The sequence below is a fragment of the Theileria orientalis genome, chromosome 1 (assembly GCF_000740895.1).
Source record: "Theileria orientalis strain Shintoku DNA, chromosome 1, complete genome".
Classification (NCBI taxonomy): Eukaryota; Apicomplexa; class Aconoidasida; order Piroplasmida; family Theileriidae; genus Theileria; species Theileria orientalis.
Window position 1 is genome coordinate 1,371,597 of NC_025260.1, and position 18,135 is coordinate 1,389,731.

General features: G+C 40.6%; 7 protein-coding genes across 7 annotated transcripts; 3 read left to right on the plus strand and 4 right to left on the minus strand.

Annotated features, from left to right (window-relative positions):
• Positions 1-97: 97 nt before the first annotated feature.
• On the minus strand, positions 98-3,320 carry TOT_010000569 (NEDD8-activating enzyme E1 catalytic subunit; the record flags this gene model as incomplete). Its single annotated transcript, XM_009691113.1, has 8 exons — positions 98-188; positions 223-293; positions 535-1,393; positions 1,554-2,000; positions 2,439-2,511; positions 2,699-2,895; positions 2,934-3,089; positions 3,268-3,320. 8 exons carry the CDS (start codon positions 3,318-3,320, stop codon positions 98-100), a joined length of 1,947 nt encoding a protein of 648 aa, XP_009689408.1.
• Positions 3,321-4,511: 1,191 nt separating this feature from the next.
• TOT_010000570 (hypothetical protein) lies at positions 4,512-4,900 on the minus strand (the record flags this gene model as incomplete). Its single annotated transcript, XM_009691114.1, has 2 exons — positions 4,512-4,796; positions 4,826-4,900. 2 exons carry the CDS (start codon positions 4,898-4,900, stop codon positions 4,512-4,514), a joined length of 360 nt encoding a protein of 119 aa, XP_009689409.1.
• A 32-nt stretch (positions 4,901-4,932) lies between these two features.
• TOT_010000571 (conserved hypothetical protein) lies at positions 4,933-8,370 on the plus strand (the record flags this gene model as incomplete). The annotated part of the gene is made up of 2 exons (XM_009691115.1): positions 4,933-5,476; positions 5,576-8,370. 2 exons carry the CDS (start codon positions 4,933-4,935, stop codon positions 8,368-8,370), a joined length of 3,339 nt encoding a protein of 1,112 aa, XP_009689410.1.
• Positions 8,371-9,741: 1,371 nt separating this feature from the next.
• TOT_010000572 (hypothetical protein) lies at positions 9,742-12,651 on the plus strand (the record flags this gene model as incomplete). Its single annotated transcript, XM_009691116.1, has 3 exons — positions 9,742-12,307; positions 12,386-12,550; positions 12,614-12,651. The coding sequence occupies 3 exons, from the start codon at positions 9,742-9,744 to the stop codon at positions 12,649-12,651; spliced, it is 2,769 nt and encodes a 922-aa protein (XP_009689411.1).
• A 111-nt stretch (positions 12,652-12,762) lies between these two features.
• Positions 12,763-14,442, minus strand: TOT_010000573 (uncharacterized protein; the record flags this gene model as incomplete). Its single annotated transcript, XM_009691117.1, has 5 exons — positions 12,763-12,913; positions 12,943-13,597; positions 13,756-13,898; positions 13,972-14,218; positions 14,331-14,442. 5 exons carry the CDS (start codon positions 14,440-14,442, stop codon positions 12,763-12,765), a joined length of 1,308 nt encoding a protein of 435 aa, XP_009689412.1.
• A 124-nt stretch (positions 14,443-14,566) lies between these two features.
• TOT_010000574 (conserved hypothetical protein) lies at positions 14,567-14,905 on the minus strand (the record flags this gene model as incomplete). The annotated part of the gene is made up of 1 exon (XM_009691118.1): positions 14,567-14,905. One exon carries the CDS (start codon positions 14,903-14,905, stop codon positions 14,567-14,569), a length of 339 nt encoding a protein of 112 aa, XP_009689413.1.
• A 1,853-nt stretch (positions 14,906-16,758) lies between these two features.
• Positions 16,759-17,935, plus strand: TOT_010001276 (conserved hypothetical protein; the record flags this gene model as incomplete). The annotated part of the gene is made up of 4 exons (XM_009691119.1): positions 16,759-17,216; positions 17,391-17,478; positions 17,556-17,621; positions 17,813-17,935. 4 exons carry the CDS (start codon positions 16,759-16,761, stop codon positions 17,933-17,935), a joined length of 735 nt encoding a protein of 244 aa, XP_009689414.1.
• Positions 17,936-18,135: the final 200 nt, after the last annotated feature.

Genomic DNA, 18,135 nt, shown 5'->3' on the forward strand with positions numbered 1-18,135 from the left:
CAGACTACTCGTCAGAAATTACACTATGAATTTAATTAGAAACTTGCTCGGAAACAGTGACGTGGAGTGGCTAACACGTAGTAGATATGCATAGGCGTTAGTCGTAGGTAAAGGTTAGGTTAACCACCCATGTGGTCCGACCGGTTGAACTTGTAACGTATATTTTGCAGCTTCCCGCGACTATATCACTACAGGGTAGTTAATCAACGTGTAAGTCGGTACCTGAGTCTCGTATCTAAGCGGTGTCTATAAGCGTCTCTGAGAGACGCAGGGGCGCCCAAGTAGATTGTGCCCTAAACGACATTATACTCATGCTTTGTTAAGTAAACCAGAGTAGGTATGATGGTATAAGGTAGTCGCAGTATGCGTATATTACGTATATCGTTGTGGCTGTGGATAGCAGTTAGTGGGTAACTAGTTAATACCAAGTGGATAGAAAGTAGCTAGTTAATAGAGTAGCAGTATAGTTGTACACTAAGACGTGGGTAGAGGTGGTAGTAAGAGGAAACAAGTGGCAAGTAGAGTAAATAGCACAGTATAAGCAATGGCTACCTCGTCGGAAAGCAGGTTCAGATCCTCTGAATTGAGCCGCAAGGACAGCGTGGACAGCAGCTCGCGGAGCGTAGTGCGGCGGGACGTCTTCAGGTCCATGCACTCGGACCCGCACACTGTGCAGGCCACATCGGGCTCAAGGGAAAACTTTGTTAGCCCAGTAGAGCAGCGGCCCGTGTAAAAGTAGAAGTTATCTGCAGTGGCTCCGTCTCTGATCCTGGTCAACAGGGCGTTAACCATGAGAGAGGCGACCACACTGTTGGTGGTGGCCACGTTCGGGGTGGACCTGTTGCAAATCCGGTCAACCAGGTCGCGAGTCACCCCGGCAATGCGGTTAACTTCGGCCAACTCCCTGGAGCACTCGTAGACCCTGTCCAGAAGTAATTCCGGGCCAACTTGATGTGCATCACTGGCGTGATCGGGCGGGGCTTCAAGTTGGAGGCTCAGTGCGTGACGGACGCAGTCCTCGGGGGTCCTCAGTGCCGTCAAGAGGCAGGGCAGGGGGGGCTCGGGCGAGAACATCCCGAGCGTGCACTCGACACAGGGGGTGGAAAACGGCGAAACCACCCTCACGTGTCCGTAAAGGCCCTGGGAGCCGCCGTCTATCAGCACTGTGCGGGAGCAACGGCGAATCTCCCTGCCTGCAGGGTCACGGGTGCCCAGGTCTGCTTGGCTCGTCGAGTCCGGCCTAGAAGGTCCGCCTGGCTGCTGCTTGCGGTCTACAATCTGGAACAGGGCCCAGTTGAGCCACCTTCTCGCTGTCACCGAGTCCACTGCGGAGAAGACAACGTCAAATTGCGACAGCGTCTCTAGTTCCAGCTGCTGAACCTTACAGCAGTAACTACATTAATTTGAGTCAATTAGTCGTCATAACTACTTGGTACAGACATACATACATAGGTACACACACACATACAAAGGTACTTGGTACAGACATACATACATAGGTACTTGGTACAGACAGACATAGATAACTACTTTCAGTTACTTGTGTGACATACCATTTTGCACTTATAGGTTCGTCCCCGATTGGGGCGCTGGTGCCCTCGTGTGAGTTAGCGGGGGAAGCAGGGCGCCGCTCCAGCGGGCCGGGGGAGTGGTCCAGGCTCCGACCAGCACACTGAGTCGGCGCACCATCATCCCAGGCGGCTTGCGAGAACGTCATTCTGGAATCCGCAGTAGTATCAGTGGTGCCACCGGGACAACTGGTGGTAATGGAGTCGGCGGCAAGAGCGTAGCGGTTAAGGTACTCGCACACCACCTGCGCCTTGAACTTGTTGACGTCGCATGGACGGAACAGGAACTGCCTGTTGAGATTCGAGAGTGTAATCCTATCGTGATCGACCACTGATATGCGCTTAAATCCGTTGAGAACTAAAGATTTGACGAGCTCACATCCTACAAGAGCAATGTAAATACAAATGGCTAGGAATGATAAACTGCAAGCACTTGAAGTAAATATAATAGATACTAATAACTAGATTTTGATATTGACTAGCCATGTTCCTCATACCTAGTCCACCACATCCAACCACTAAAACGTTCAAATCAGCTTCAAACATTGTCTGAAACTAGTAACGAATGTTGGCCAACTTCCGACTATACATATACAGATCCTCGCGTTGGCAAAGATCCTTATTATCCACCTAATAGCGATTTCTATAAATACGGACAAAAATTTGAAGGTAATTTAATAAAAGTTAAAAAAGGAGTTTTAATATGGTAATTTTGTATCGTATCACAGAAAAGGCTATGTTAGTCCCAAAATTGCTGCCGAATTTGGCAGTCTACTCCCTCTTCAAAAATCCCCTTATCGAAAAATTTATATATCCTCATAATAAATCGCATAACTAAGACAAAATTTATTTTTATTTTTTTGTAATTACTGGAGGTATTGGCGTTTAAATTGTAAAAAGTTTGAGGTTAAGTGATTTAGCATCCGCTGTTGCGACAGCTTCACTGGATATTTTTATTTCCTTTTAATTTTAACGTTTTTATGTTTTTAAGCCTTTTCAATTTTTAATTCTTTTTGGTTTAAATCAATTAAAACAAAATTAGACAAAGAACTGTGACTAATAAAATATTGTTATATAGCATCTGATCTTAAAAAAAATAAAATTAGAACCGTAGTACGCAGGCACCTAACTAAGTTCTATGATATAGGGGAAGTTAGGGTAACAACGACTAGAGCCACTCGATCCGTAGAAGCATGTTTGTTTGAACCAATCGAGCTTGAATTTATAGAAAGGCAGAAATCCATAAAATACCAAACTATTAAATAGAAGCTGCCATGGTAGAAGGCCCACAGCTGCTACCGAGTGGCCGTACCAGTTGCTGGTAGCACTGCAGACCATTACGACTTGAAAGGCCAGTTTTAGCACCCCAAGTAGCAGGCGAAGGGCAATGCTGCCAATGGTGTCACTAGAGGCGCAAAGGCTTCAGCTGGATGATCAAAAATACTTTGAAGAACAGTCCCAGATTCACACATTGCGAGGCTAGTGCAGCCACGTGGCCCTTGTACAAATGGCCGAAACGCCCTAAAAAGATTTTAACCTAAATCAGGGAGAAGGGGCCATAATAGGAAAGAAGACCGAACTAGGAACATGACCTAGAAGGGCAAAATTTTAGGAATTGGTGTTGTTTTAAAAATATTTAGGCGACTATTAAATCGAATTTGAAATCAAATTTAAGGCATTGAAAAGGTATAAACTAAACAACGGCCCAAGTTTAGTTAATACCAATTCGACTGCTTGAGGCGAAAAGGCCATAGCAGTATAGGTTAAATAATAAATTCAGAACAAATAAAAAATAAATATATCTCATCTCGTAAGTGCTCATCAAGTTAAATTTAAAATATATCGTGCAGAGTAAAGTTGAAAACGTTACAGGCACGATCTAAGTCATTAAAATAAAGCTCAGATTGTAATTACACATAAGGGTTCAACACACAGATAACACTGTCTACACATTGAAGATTGGAAAAATCATACACATTCATAAATTAATCCGATGATCATAGAAGGGTCGATAATCGCAAATAATATAAAACCGTCAATTCTGAAAACCATTGCTAGTTAAAAACCAACTATTGACAGCCAATAAACAGCAGTGACTGCGGGTAAACGCAGGCAGAATGCCGATCATTAAGGTGCTAAAACTAAACAAAAGAAAAGTACAATCAACCCGCAAAATAACCAATCACTCGTACAAATGCAGAAATCCAAAAAAGATAATGAAACAATAAAAATTAGGATTCTATTAACATTTGAATCCAAAGTTAAAATTTCAAAAAGGTTACCTACAAAATAATTATGGCTAGTATACTGTTTAATTATGACAATTCATTACTGTAAAAAAAAATACTCTTACAATATAGAAGCCCAGGACCCTCTGGAGAGGGCAATGAAAAAGTTAAAATATATTTCTCAAAATTACATCCAAAAAACCCTAATAATAGTCTCAAAACAAATGGTAAGATTGATATAAACACTGGTATAAATAAATGACGACTAAACAATATAAAGTCTCAACTCAATCAAGTGAAAATGACAAAAGAAATAAGATCAAGTCTCAATAACTTAAAGAATACCCAAGCACCCAGACCGCTGTCAAGGGCGAGCTTGAGGTAAACAAGATAAAATTTATAAAATCCAATGATAGATGGTACTCAAAAAAAAACAATCAAAACCTGTGGGTACAAAGTATACAAACATGATAAAAAAACCCTGCAATGGCAAAACTAAAATTAAATAATGGTATTACAAACTCCGTATTCTGTGAAAATAACAAATTAGGTATAACTGGAAAATATAAGGACCTTGTATAATTATAAAATCAACAAATGTGCCAAATAAAAAAACTTATTACCCATCGATAAAATCTGATTAAACTAAAAGATCGATATAAATTAAAATCCAAACTAAAGATTAAACCCATTCTTGCTACAAACCTAAGATAAATTAGCAGGAAAAGGTTACAAGGCCCGGGCGTGAGTGACTGTGCGTACGAGGATCGTACACAAAACAGCCACTGAAGACCCCAATAGTAGGGGGGGAACGACGCGGTGAGTTGGGTGTTGCTGTTGTTGGAGTGGTCATTTCGAGAGGGCGCCGAGGAGACGGTAGGCCATGACCGAAGGAGGCGGGAGAAGGGGCAAATTTATCAAGGGTTTTCACGTTGAGTACTGGCGTGTGTAGACCTGGCGAGGGCACGGAAGTGGACCACACACCACGGGCACGTGGAGCCTAAGTTTGAGTCCCCCGCCGCAACTAACCGGCGAAGCCCAGGCGGCTGGAAATGTGAATGGGACGAGAGCCCAACAGGCCACTGGCATGAGCTCAGCCAGCATCTAGAAGATCCGACACCCCATCAAAGCTTCGCATGTTCCAAATTCACAGTAAATTCACGGCCTTCCACCGTATATTAAGGATGAAATCTATATATTATACTGTATTTTTATATATTACCGCAATCGGTGGAAATGTGTGGACATTTGGGCCGGCAAACTCGTCAGGTGTGTGTGCTGCCCCAAACGCCGCACGAAGGAATGACGGTTTCCTCGAAAACGGAGCCGTCCTTGATCTGAACAATCCATCAGGGTTTGATATTAAAATTTCGGTAAAAAATGGGTTAATGTACAAGGAAATATGTGCAACGAAGGTTGCCGGCACCGCTGTGGAAGGAAGCGACAGTAAAACGGGTAACAAAGACGAGGTGATAACGAGAGTATTCAGCGACAGTAACCTGTTGTGGGAGGCTGAGGGAGAAGAGTACTGTAAGTGTGTGACAGTTACGAGCAGGTTCTCAGGGGAGATAGAAGGCAGCGGAGCCACTGGGAGCACGAGCGTTGGCCGCTCAGTTGATTCAAGTCATTCAAGCCAGAGTTACGTCAGCAACAAGGAAGGAGATAACGAGGATTCCAACGGTTATGGCGGCGGCAAGAGCGAGGGAGGCAGCGGCGGCGAAGGCGACGACGGAGAGCTCAAGTATAAGCTGATCTTCGTCGAGATTCTTCCTTACTCAGACTACAAGGTTAAGTATTTCTACTCCCAGACAGTGGAGAGTGATCACGAGGAGGTGACAGTGCGTCCGATTGACAAGACGACGTACAACCTGCTCCTGTACAAGATGGCCAGAGTCCCGTCCTTCGACGAAAGCTACGTCAAGGAGATAGAGGAGGAGTTGGCCACCGAAACGGGCTCAAAGACTTCTAGCGACACCGTTTCAGAGACGTTTAATAAATCAGGCCCAAAGGTGTCCTACGATTTGGCCGACAACGATTACGCGCAAAATGAGTACAGCAGCAACGATTGGCAGAACAATGCAGCCGCGTACAACTTGTTTTGTAGCAACAACGATTCGCAGAGCAATGTGGCCAACGAATTTATCTACAATAAGTTTGGCAATGATCAAAAGAACAACAATTATACGCAAAATTATCAACATAACGATGGAAACTCCTACAACGAGTTTAGCAACAGCGATTCAGATGCATCGGATGATGAGCCTAAGAAATTTACGAATCTTAACTACGTCGATGAGGTTGAAGCGCTACAGCTCAAAAAGGATGAAGAAGAGCCGACATTTGTGTTTGAGTTCTCAGGATCACTGCTGGACGTGCCAGATAGCATGGCGCCAGGGTCAGGAAACGCACCAATAGCAATCAAGTTTGAGCCTTACATACCTAATTACTCAGTGCAGCAAAGCCTTATTAAGCCGAAAGCAGTGCTTGACATAATAAAACCGGAGCTGACACACAACATACGCTACGAGTACGAAGTCAACGACGGAATACCGACGCTGTTCGTGAGGGCGAGCACGTCGAAGTACGCAAGGCCAATCAAGACGATCTACGAAGACCTGAATCACATATGGCACGACGATGAAGCAAGGATGATGGAGCTTAAGGCGTTTAGCAGTTACGGAGAATATAAGCTGGTGGAGCTTATATACCAGTCAAAGTCAGAAGGAAAACTGGGAGTAGTCAACTACGACTTCGAAGAGGCAGTGGACGAAGATCAGCGTCTGGCGGACGCAGAAATAGAAGCAGCAGGAGCATACGGAGAGAGTTCGATAGCGTACTTTAAGAAGGTGGAAGACTCCTGGGAGGAGGTGAACATCAGAGAGTACGAAAACGCCTTCAACCAGATTAAGCTGAAGATACAGCACGCGGGAAACGTCATGCTTAACCTGGAGCACATGGATAACGCGGACCTCTTCTTCCAGAAGTACGAAAAGGGAGAGTACTTCGACGCATTCACGTACTTCCCGCTCACAGGGTACACGCTCAACATGGTGATGGACGGAGAGGCGATCATATGGAGGTCGAAGAACAAGCGCTGCGTGGCAGTGATAGTGATCAGAGAGCCGGCGTTCGACAGAGGAGTTGACCTGAGTTTTGAAGGCTACGGCGAAAACGTACTGGCGGGAAACGGAACAAGGGATGGGAACGACAGTGGCAGCAGTACAAATTTGGGACCAATAAGATTTATTAAGCTGGAGTTGCTGGGAACAGGAGGAAGTAGTTCGACGAAGCGAATAAAGACAAGGTGTTTCAAGAAATTGGAGTCGGATGACATACCACTGGGAAGCGGAAGGTTCGATACGCGTGGAATTAGTAAAGATAGTAGCAGCTCGGGAGGAAGTTACGAAGAGGAGAACACACTGCGCTTGAGTAGAAGGTACGTGAGAATAACAGACGCGGAGTTTGAAAGGTCGATCAACGGAGAGTTGGAGTTGAACTACAGAGTGCGTCTGCCAATGCAAATGAGCGGAGGAGGAGACGGATTTAGTGAAAGAGAAGGGTCAGTAGCAAAAGCAGCACTGACGAAAGATAGCATGATTCTGGAAAAAATGATGGACAGAGCGAACATGGTGGATGGACCAGGAAAAGTGGAGGACACGAGCACGAAGTGCGACACAGCGACGACGACGACATGCAGCAGAGTAGCAGCAAGACAGAGAATAATACACTTTTTGCCACGAAAGGGAGCGGGAGGAGAACTGCCACCAACATCAAAGCTGTTCAAGCAGGAAGAAGACGGAATCAGCTTCGACTCGTCAATAGAGTTCGGAGAGCTGCACGAGGAGCCAGAAGATAGACCAGTCAACCTGATGGAAGAGGAAGATAGAGCAAGCGTAAGTAGCGTGGAAAAGGTGCAAAGATGGCTAGAAGGAGGAGCCAAGGCAGGACAAATAGAACAGGGAGAAGAAGAGTGGACCCAAGGTGTCGGCAAGGGAACGTACGGAGACGCAGAGTATGATCAGAACAGGCTGGAAGACTACTACTCGCAGAGAGACCACGAAGGCACAGTGTACGAACAGAGTAGGCTAGAGGAGGAGACAGAGGGAAAGGAAGGATATGCACACACTGGAGGCGCACACGCAAATAGGAAACGCAGTAGAAAGTCAAGCAGGAAGTCAGGTAGGAAGTCGGTTAGTAAGCAGCCGCCAGGGCCTCGTTACGAGAATATGCTGTTGGACGTAGCCTACTACAAGAAATACGAAACGGACAAGCACCAAGGAGTGCAGTATAAGACGTTCACGCCGCCGGAGGGGAAAATGTTCAACACGCTCTGCCTCGCAGGACACGTGATATGGAGAGCGGAGCAGGGCGAGAGCTGCGACTTCGTGAGAGTCTTCTTCCCCTTCGGCTCCCCCGACTTGGGCCTTCTGAGAGTGGTCGACGACGCCACGGGCGAGGGCACGGACCTGTACTTCCACAGGGACGGGGACGACTGGAAGTTCGTGACGTCCGAGGCGATGATAAACGTGTTCAAAGTCTACGCAATTGAGACAAAAGGCGCCCTCGTGCACTGAGGACGGTTGTTGCACGAGTAGCAGTTTTTAACACAAGAATGAACTTTTGTAGTACCACCAAATGCAGTGGTATGGTGGCATCAGTGCCATAGAAACACTAGGGACAGTTAGGTTTAAGCAGTGTTACCCGTTAAGGTGACATTACAATGGTACTAATGACATTAAAATGGTACTAATGACATTAAAATGGTACTGGTGGCACCAGATGTGTAAAATAGATTTAACCGTTGACCATAGTCAGCAGAGATTACAGTCAGAGAAGGCAGCCAGAGGAGGCTAGCGAGAACTGTGGGTCAGTGGAGAGTGGCATTGCCACTGGCCAGGCCACAGTGCGAATGCAGTTGAAGTTCAACCAGGTCCAGAAGGACCACCGTCTGTAAAATATATATAATTTTCTGCAGTTAACACTACACACCACTAGGAATTAAGGAGTCAGTTTCGTGTTAGATACCCTGATATACATGACGATAAATTGATATGCGTATTACATATTATATTAGACAATGTACTACATGTTAATTATTTAGTACTAAACCAATAATATATAATATGTGCGACAAAGATAATAAAATGATAAAAGATAATAAAGACAATACACATTTGATAATAAATAAGCAAAAAGGATCAGATATGTGAAAATAAGTCTATAACAAAATATAAACAAAAACTGTCATCATGGATGGTACCATAATCAGTTTGAGTACTTAGTACTGTCTAACAGAATTTTTATACGTGCATAGAAAAAATAAGGCAAATATACATTAAACTCAGGGATACGCCAGAATACACACAGGAGAAAAGGAACATTTAACTTATACTGATGTGATACTTTTATAAGTGGTTAACAACTTAGGTGGAAGGGATGGGGGTTTGGAACGAAGAATATAGCCGTAATAACCTTGACCTTAGTTACCACAGAGTATATGGAAACTGATATGATTACATTATGAGCCCTAAAACCAAAAATTGGAGCATGGGATATAATAAATTAATTATATTAGTCGATGTGTAAAGTATACAGAGTCACTTCAGTTTATAATAAATAACAGTATCGCTACAAGATATCAGCAATACCATGTATCGCAAGTTAAAAAGTAACTTTTTTTTTAATATGTATAACATTAAAAACACGCAAAATATCTAAATTGTTAACTTTTTAATTTTAAGAGTTTTTACACATTTCACAAATTTCAACTATTTCTTTACACATTTCTGTAAATGATGAGTCTCTTGATTGAACAAGTTTGATAGATTCATATACAGAAATAAATTTGTAAATCAGGTTATTATAATCAGTTATTTTTAAAGAATCATCAAACAACGGTTGCCATTTAAACCACCGGAAACTGGTTGTAATAATTCGATTTAAAAATGCCAAAAATATATCTTAATCATAAAGAGGGCGATTACACTACCAAAGATGTTAAGGTTACAGTGGAACCTTATCCATTTTGTAAAATATTTAATAGGTACACGCATAAACCAGAAAAAGCCGATTGGAGACCAGGAACTAAAATTACACTATTAAAATCGAATGGTTCTTTTAAACAAGAATACTCTATTTATTTAGGTAATCGTAGGTATTATTTCCGTTCTTTGGAGTCAGCATCTGTTTATTTTAACAGATATGACTCCAAAAATGCAAATCCGTTAATATTAGTGCTATTATTTAAAGGTAGTAATTTACCGCAAAGAAAATATCTTGCATTGTCCAAATTTCTTAATCGATCTGGATATTCGATTGATAGTTTAGATAACTATGAAGATGAAGCGGACATACTTCCAATATTAATTAAAGAAAACAAGGAAACAAACAAACAAATAACATTCAAAATTGAACCACCTTTAGGTAAATCAAATGTTATAAAACACCAAGAAAACATTGGAACCATTTTTGAAAGAGTAACATTTATGGCTAATACAAGTCCACAAAAAATCAGTAAGTCAAATGGGATATATGAGTTGTATTGTTCTACATTGCTAGAAAATGACAAAAGCAGTATTGATAAACAAACTGTTAGTCAATATAATTCACAAACATTTAACGCCGTTTGTGTGTACTATCATAAAACAGAGAAAATAGCTCTGCTAATAGAGTTTGTTGCAAATTATGTGTTAAAGCTTCTACGCAGAAAAAAAAGTAACGGCGATAGCAAATGGGTAGAAGATAACCTTAATATTCCATATTTGTGTAATGATGATTTAACTAAATACCTGAAAATTATTCTATTTTGTTTGAAAAACAAAATAATCATACGGTTGGATAAACAGGGTGAATATACGGAGAACCAGGTAGTAGATACTGTAAATAATAATGACCAATCACCAGAGAAAAATAAAAAAATAATTCCCACTAAAAGCTGCACTACTCATCCAAAAAAATATAATGGCTATGTATGTTATAATCACAATCTGAAAGATTATTATGATAAAAACCTTGAAAATATAGTAGGTAAGCTTGAGTCAAGTTCCACATTCAATTTTGATATATACTTGGAAATAGTTTTTATGATTTTCAACAAAAAGATTTCAATATGCAGTTCATCACACAAAGAGTATTTGTTTTACAAGCCTGGTCCAGGTCCACCCGGAGATAATGTGTACGTATACTTTTACGAAAAAAGTGAACAAGATGACCGACCAGACACAGTACCTCTAATGCTGGAATTTGATAAAAATTTTTATGGGCCTTATAAAAAGGAAGATTACTTTAAAGAATGGAGCAAGATAGATAATAGTAAACATCAACTTGATATCTCTAATCCGAATGACCATATTAAATCTGAGTTGGATAAATTTAACAAATCACTTAATCAGATATGTTTGAAAAAGACTGATGATTATGGAATTACTGGCTTAAACGGTGTCACCAAAAATGGAGAATCAAATTTTGATCCTGTTCGAGTTCGTGTACTTAAAAACAAGATACCAGCCTTTCGTGAATTTGACCCAATTCGTTCTGATAACATTCATTGTGAATACAGTGTATACTCAAAAAACATTCACAGCACTGTTAATACGTTCCAACTAGGGGCTATTGACTACAATGGCAAAAATGTTAATGTTAAAGAAAACGGCAAGCAGACTACAAGTGGAACGTTACAGGTAACATCTGGCCAGAATCAACTGACCGTGTACTATCTAACTAAGGACCAGAATTATGAGTATCCACTTCTAATTGGAATAGGTAAAAAATACATTATTGACGATTTTTATAAGCTTATATCAAAAAATTCAGATTATGTATGGGAAAAAATTAAAGATGAAGAAAAATTTCCTTTGAAAGGAGGAACTGTTAACCCCGAAATTATCAAATTGTTAGATAAAATTAATTATTCTCTTAAACAAGCAGCCGTAATAGAAATAGACAAAAGGAGTTCCTATGTGTTAAAAGCCACGTCCATTACTTCAAGTTCTGAATCTTTTTTGCCAATAAATGATCACAATGTAATAGTTGCTCAAAAGCATGCCTGTGAACCCTTATGGGAGGCTGGATACAGGCGCCTTTTTCACAATATATCTGAAATAAAAAATTTCGACTACTGTTTAATTGGAAGTATAAAGTTTTATACACATGTAGTATTATCAAAAGAAGATAGCCCTGTAAAAAAAATTAATAAGGGAATAAAACTGTATAAAATCAGAAACAGTGACAACAAAATTAGAGAAAAAATTCTTACTGCTACCTCTTTTGTTGAAATAGAATCTTATCTTAATGAATATACACCTATTTATTACAGCAGTTGTAGGCCTGAAGTTTTTGTGTATTTCTACAGAGATGACCCTAGGCCAGGGTTGCTGTGTTTTGGTAACACTACATATAAACCAATAAAATTGCCTCAATTGATTGAAAGTGAATTTCCGTATACAACTGAAGATTATACAAACTGGGTCGGTATACGAAGAACTAAAAAATGTGTCTGTGAAAATGAAATGGGTGGGTGTATTAATAAGTTATTATATTAAATTAATAAGTAAAAATACTGATATCACTATAACCAATAAATATTTTTAGAACTTAAATTTCTGACCGAAGTGTTGGACGGATTATATTTTTCCAGCCAATTTGAAAAATTTATAAGTGAATACTGGGTAACTTTATCAGCTGGAGCAGGCGGTGGAGTTATAGGTGTAGGCGGCGTAGCCGGAGGAGGTTATCTTCTGTGGACATATTTTGCAGGTTTGAATCTATTGCTGTGAACCCTCTAGATTTAATAATGGCATTAACTTCTATGTAACATAGAAGTTTCACCTCTACATCAATTGAAATTTGTGAAATAGTTTAAAAGCTCTTAATTTAATGCAGTTTGCAAAGGTTCATATTGATGCTTATCTATGTAGTTTCTGTATGAATACGTTACAAAGGAAAACTAAATTATAAACATTAAGTAGTTAAAGATGGTGATAATAGACCAACTTAATACCTGCGTACTTTGCAGGGTTAAAGAAGAGCTTCATGGCTCTCCCAGTTTGTAATATGATTACAATGGTTTCCTTGTCAAGCATTAGCGCACAGTCGATTATCCTATCCTTGTTTCGTGGCCTAAGTTACATTAGAAAAAATAAACTTACTTGAAGTGAGCAAAAACACCCGTAGAGTGAATGTACAGTTTCGTCTTGTTAACCAAAGTTTTAAATATATTATAGTCGCCGCATCTGGTGGATGGGTAAGCTATGGCGCTCCTATAGTGCTTAAAGTACTTGCCAATGTCCTTATCTTCGTTGTTAATATCAAATATGCATGAATTTTTAAAATTCACTTTCCTATTTTCGTTGTCAAAGTCGCAATCTTTTATCGCAGCCTGATCTATTTGGTACATATACATTTTAGGCTTCTCGCTAATCACACAGAGCCATTTCATCTCTTTGTCAATTATGCACTTTGTCACTCTTCCAAAATTGTTCGTCTTTCTGAAAACTTGAATAAGTTCTCCAGATAGTGTGTCAAACATTTTTATGTATCTGCCCTGGATGGAGCTCGTCACTACAAGCAATCCATTAGGGCTAAAGTCAATGCTCGTCACCTCACTGACGTGCACTTGAAGTTTCATGCTTAATTTCGTGTATTTTCCAATTTTTTCTCCAGCGTCTATCATTTCATCAAATTCAAATACGTCGTCCGGAGCATCAGAATCCTTATAATCTTCACTATAAAAAGAAGTTTCAGAACTATTTGATATGCGATTCTTCGTGTATATTTGAATCATTATACTCCCCTTCAACTTTCCTAATTTTTTATTGTCAACATTGGTTTACAGCCAAATAACATAATTATATACTATCAAGTCCAATTTTCAATTTAACAATTAGCAACTGAAGACCCGTAAGTGTATTAATTAAGCTATTAAAACCAGCCAACTATACTAGTTTTAATTAATTTAATACCTGGGTATGCGATAAAGTTAAGTCCCCTGTACGTCGAAACCGAGATTACTCCGTACGGGTTATTTATCGTGTTTGAACAGTGCAAGAGACTCACGTCACTCATTTGGTAAACGTACACCTTGTAATTCAGCGACACCGCAATCCTACATTAGTCATACACGTTTATATTTTTAAACATTTTGTAACACTCATCCCAGATATAAATAAAAAACCTACAAGTCGTACAGAAACTTTACATTTATAATCGAGTCCGTAAACACGAGTTGAGCCACTTCGACGAACTTTTTATCGTCCCAAATGGTCAATATGTTCTGTTTCCACGGCTTAATGAACTTGCTTTTCAGCGAGCTGCTGTTGATCTTCCGTATGTCGTAGTACTCTGAGTTGCCAACAAGGGCCAGCAGGTTCGACCTGTACAGCATTTCCGCAGTCCCGACAGCTCCAACATTCTTATATCTCAAGTCTAAATTACATATGCAATTAACTCAGTAAACATGAAAGTATGCATCAGTCTCTAGGGCTCAGCGTGCACTAGCCAATCAGTTTATTTTTTTTGGCACATGTGTAAAATTTACCTCGATCACAGGTCAATACCATAGGATTCGAGTTTAGAATTTTAAATCCTCTGTCGTTCGCTACACATATACATGTTCCGTCTTGGTTGAACCTCGCATCGTTAAATGCCATGTTCTCAATAAAAAAAATAAAATTTGCACACGCATATCATTTATATATGTTCATATACCATATATTACCAATATAATTTATTTATATTTAATTCGACTTAAAATGTTTATTAAAATCGATTTTCTCAGAAATTTTCGTTCAGTGAGAAAGGTGACAGCTGATGTTGCAGGTGGAGTCTAGTTTTAAACCACAAAGCCATGGTATTAAATGTCGGACTGTGTACCTTTGAGTAATTTGGACACAGGTGTGAAAACACCTTGTCGACGTAAATTAGATCCTTATCTTCAAGGTCGCAGTATTTGGGCAAATGCTCGTACACCTTCTTGTCGTCCCATGAGAACTTGTTAAAGGATTCCAGCATTGTTTTCTTATCTCCGTCCAGCGTTGCCGAGGCGAATCTGTTTAAATTCTCCAAATCCGATACCAGGCTGCCAACATAAGTTGTATCCCTGCCTTCTACCATATTTCGCCACTTTACCCCGCTGAAAAATTTACTTTGCAGTTACAATTTACAATTGTTATACGTTTAAAAATTAATAATGTATTAAATCAGACGTATGGCTGATTTTTACAAGGCCCGAATGGGGGATTCCTACAATGTGTAGTTTAACTATTTTCCGTTTTAGCTGTAATATAATGTTGTTTTACAAATGAATAGCGAAATTAAACTGGTTGATATGATCGATACCATCAATGGTATGAACGACGTGGATTCCGTTAAGTCTTATTGCCTCTCTGTCATTTCCACGCTTCAAAAAGAGCTTCAAAAAACCAAGTTCTCTGTGGAAGATTTCCGAAACTTACATGGCATCGACTCGAACAACTTAAACTCACGTGTTCTACATATTAACGCAGACCCCGTTATCAACGGTGTAATATTACACTTAAGAAAGAAGCTTTTAAACCTGAGTCGGCAAGTTGAATACTACAAACAGGCCTTAGATGTAACTGAATACACACACGAAAGGTAACAGGACCCATATACGCGACTCGTATTAATTTATTTGCAGCAAAATGGGACAGCACTTAATTTCGAAGGTCCACGCACTGCAAGTTGAAAACGACGAGCTCACCCAAATACTATTCGAGACTCAAGTGCAGCCGTTTGAGTTTGAGCTAAGCAACGAAAAGGAGATGAACAAGGCGCTGGACAAGAAGCTGAAGTATGTTTTACCAGTGTAACAAGGTGTTTAGGGCACTTCACCAGCTTAACACACAGTTAAAGAAAGACAACGATTATTTGGCAAAAAAGGTCTCGGATTTGGTAAGTTTCAACCCTTTGGTAGCTACTTAATGAATGGAAAGGATAAATATAAGTATATCTGGGTTACCGGTACAATAACCTCTCGTTATTGATACTGAATGTCTAGCCATAACGACTACTATGCTTGCGGTATTTCCGCTTATATTTCATAACACACTTTAATAAACTGTACAGAGGTCTAAGAAGAGCTCGGAATTCACTTCTAAGAAGTCCCACAAGGACGGTTATTCCAAACGGTCCTCTTCAGGAGGCAGGAGGAGCTCCAGTGCCCGGAGAAGCCCCTCGCCGAAGAGAAGGGACCGCACACACTCGCCTAGGCACTCGAGACGTTCACCTGGACACTCGAGGCACTCGCCATCACACAGAGACCGGTCACTTGGACGAGGCGGGTCCACGAAACGCTCCAGGAGCAGGAATCGCCCCCCCAGGTCAAGACACTGAACCACGATTTACTGTTCCACTCACTAACTTTTTACAGCACAGCCTTCACTAATGTTATGAATTTACATTTGTGTGTTTTCTTAGTGTTTGGCGTTAAGTTTGGCATCAGTTTGGCGGTAAGTGGAACGACATCTCCTCACATCCATTCTTAGCCCCTGTTAGAGGTTAACCGACCTCCCTATTCGCTGGTAAACGTTAATTTAGAACGGGACTCCCATGTAGACTCCGTTTCAGGTACTTCTAAGCATAAATAGCTCTATCGATGCTTACACATTTATTGTGCCCACCTACACTAATTTACAGAACTATCATCGAATGACAAAGTTCGTTTACTGCAATTAAGTTTTCAAATCAATTTATTTAGAACTCTCGTAAAATTGAGTTCATGACCAGAATGGTAAGTTTTTTACGTACTCAGGTGTATGAACGGTTACTTAGCTGTGTTTACAGCCACATTAGCCATCTTCTGACTAAACATTTCACTCGTTTACAGCAATTTCGTCGCGACAATTCGGATTCTAAGTTTCTCAAGCTAGACAGGGACCAGCATCAGAACTACATGGGTACGCCTGCGTATGCACATTCCTTTTCAGCCTTGATGGAATCTCACAATGTTTAGACGCTGCCTACTCCTCTTTTCACTCCGTCCGTCCACTTTGCGCGTCCGCGTGCCCAGGGTTGGACTTTGTGACGATAGCAGAAACGTGAACAAGGCTCTGAAGAGCATAAGGAAGCAGCTAGGGCCCCTCAGGAGACTCGACGGCCGCCCATCCGGAGATTCGTCCAGGGATACTTCTGAAAACAGCTCAATGCACACCCCAAATAGTGAAACTGACCTTGATGGCAATTGTACCCTCGCTACCCTCCCTGATAGCACCTGCACAACTACTATCGCCAGCACCAACCACAGTAACATCCCTGATACTGCTTCCACTGCCCACAGAGCCAACACCAGCGACAGAGCTCTCAGGCTTGCAATTAACTCTAGGAATAGGTACCACAGGAACCTATGGATTGCCATGAAGAAAAGGGACTCACTTTCATTTGATCGCACTTGCCAACAGTTAAGGTATGCTTACCACTACTGCTGTTACTGTTACTTTACTACTGTTACTGTTACTTTACTACTGTTACTATTACTGCTTTTACTGTTACTACTATTGCTACTATTATTACTGCTATTACTACTACTACTACTGCTACTACTTCTACTGGTAATATGTATTGTATTAACTGTTTATAGGAATTCTGGACTCGGCCTCGATGCTGTCAGCTATGCCCTAATGATCAATGGCACCTTAATGTTTTCAAAATCCTCTGACATGGATCAGGTATCAACTTCTGTTTATTACTGTTTACCACGTATTACTATTTACATGCTGACTATCTTATTAACTCATTTTCATAGGCTCTGGGCATGGTCGAGGAGATGAAGGAAGCTGGAATTCACCCTAGTTTCATTCGTTTTTTATCTGTATCTACTTACTACTACTATTGCTACTACTACCACTAGTTATGTTACTACTACTGCTACTACCACTAGTTATGCTACTACTACTAGTTATACTGCCAATACTACTACTATTACTGCTACTACTAATACTGATATTATCCATAACACACACACACATATATAGTACTGTTCACATGCAATTGTTACTTCAGAGACTGATTTCTTTGTATTTGGAGATGTGCTACTATAACACTCGTCCGCTCATATCTAATTGGCTTTCAGTTACCCGTTCTTCGTGGCTGACCGCATATCTCATAACCATTAAAAATCGCTAAACATTAAATATTGATCCTGATTTAGTATATGTTAGCTACTATCACTAACACGTATCGTCAATTCAACTACTACCGATGTTAACAGCCAACACTATCACTGCCACTAATAAGTTCAAACGCCAATTCAACTTAACTAGCCACAGCCCATATTGCTAACACGTATAACCTTTTTATTGTAATATAATTAAAAGGTTAGTTTA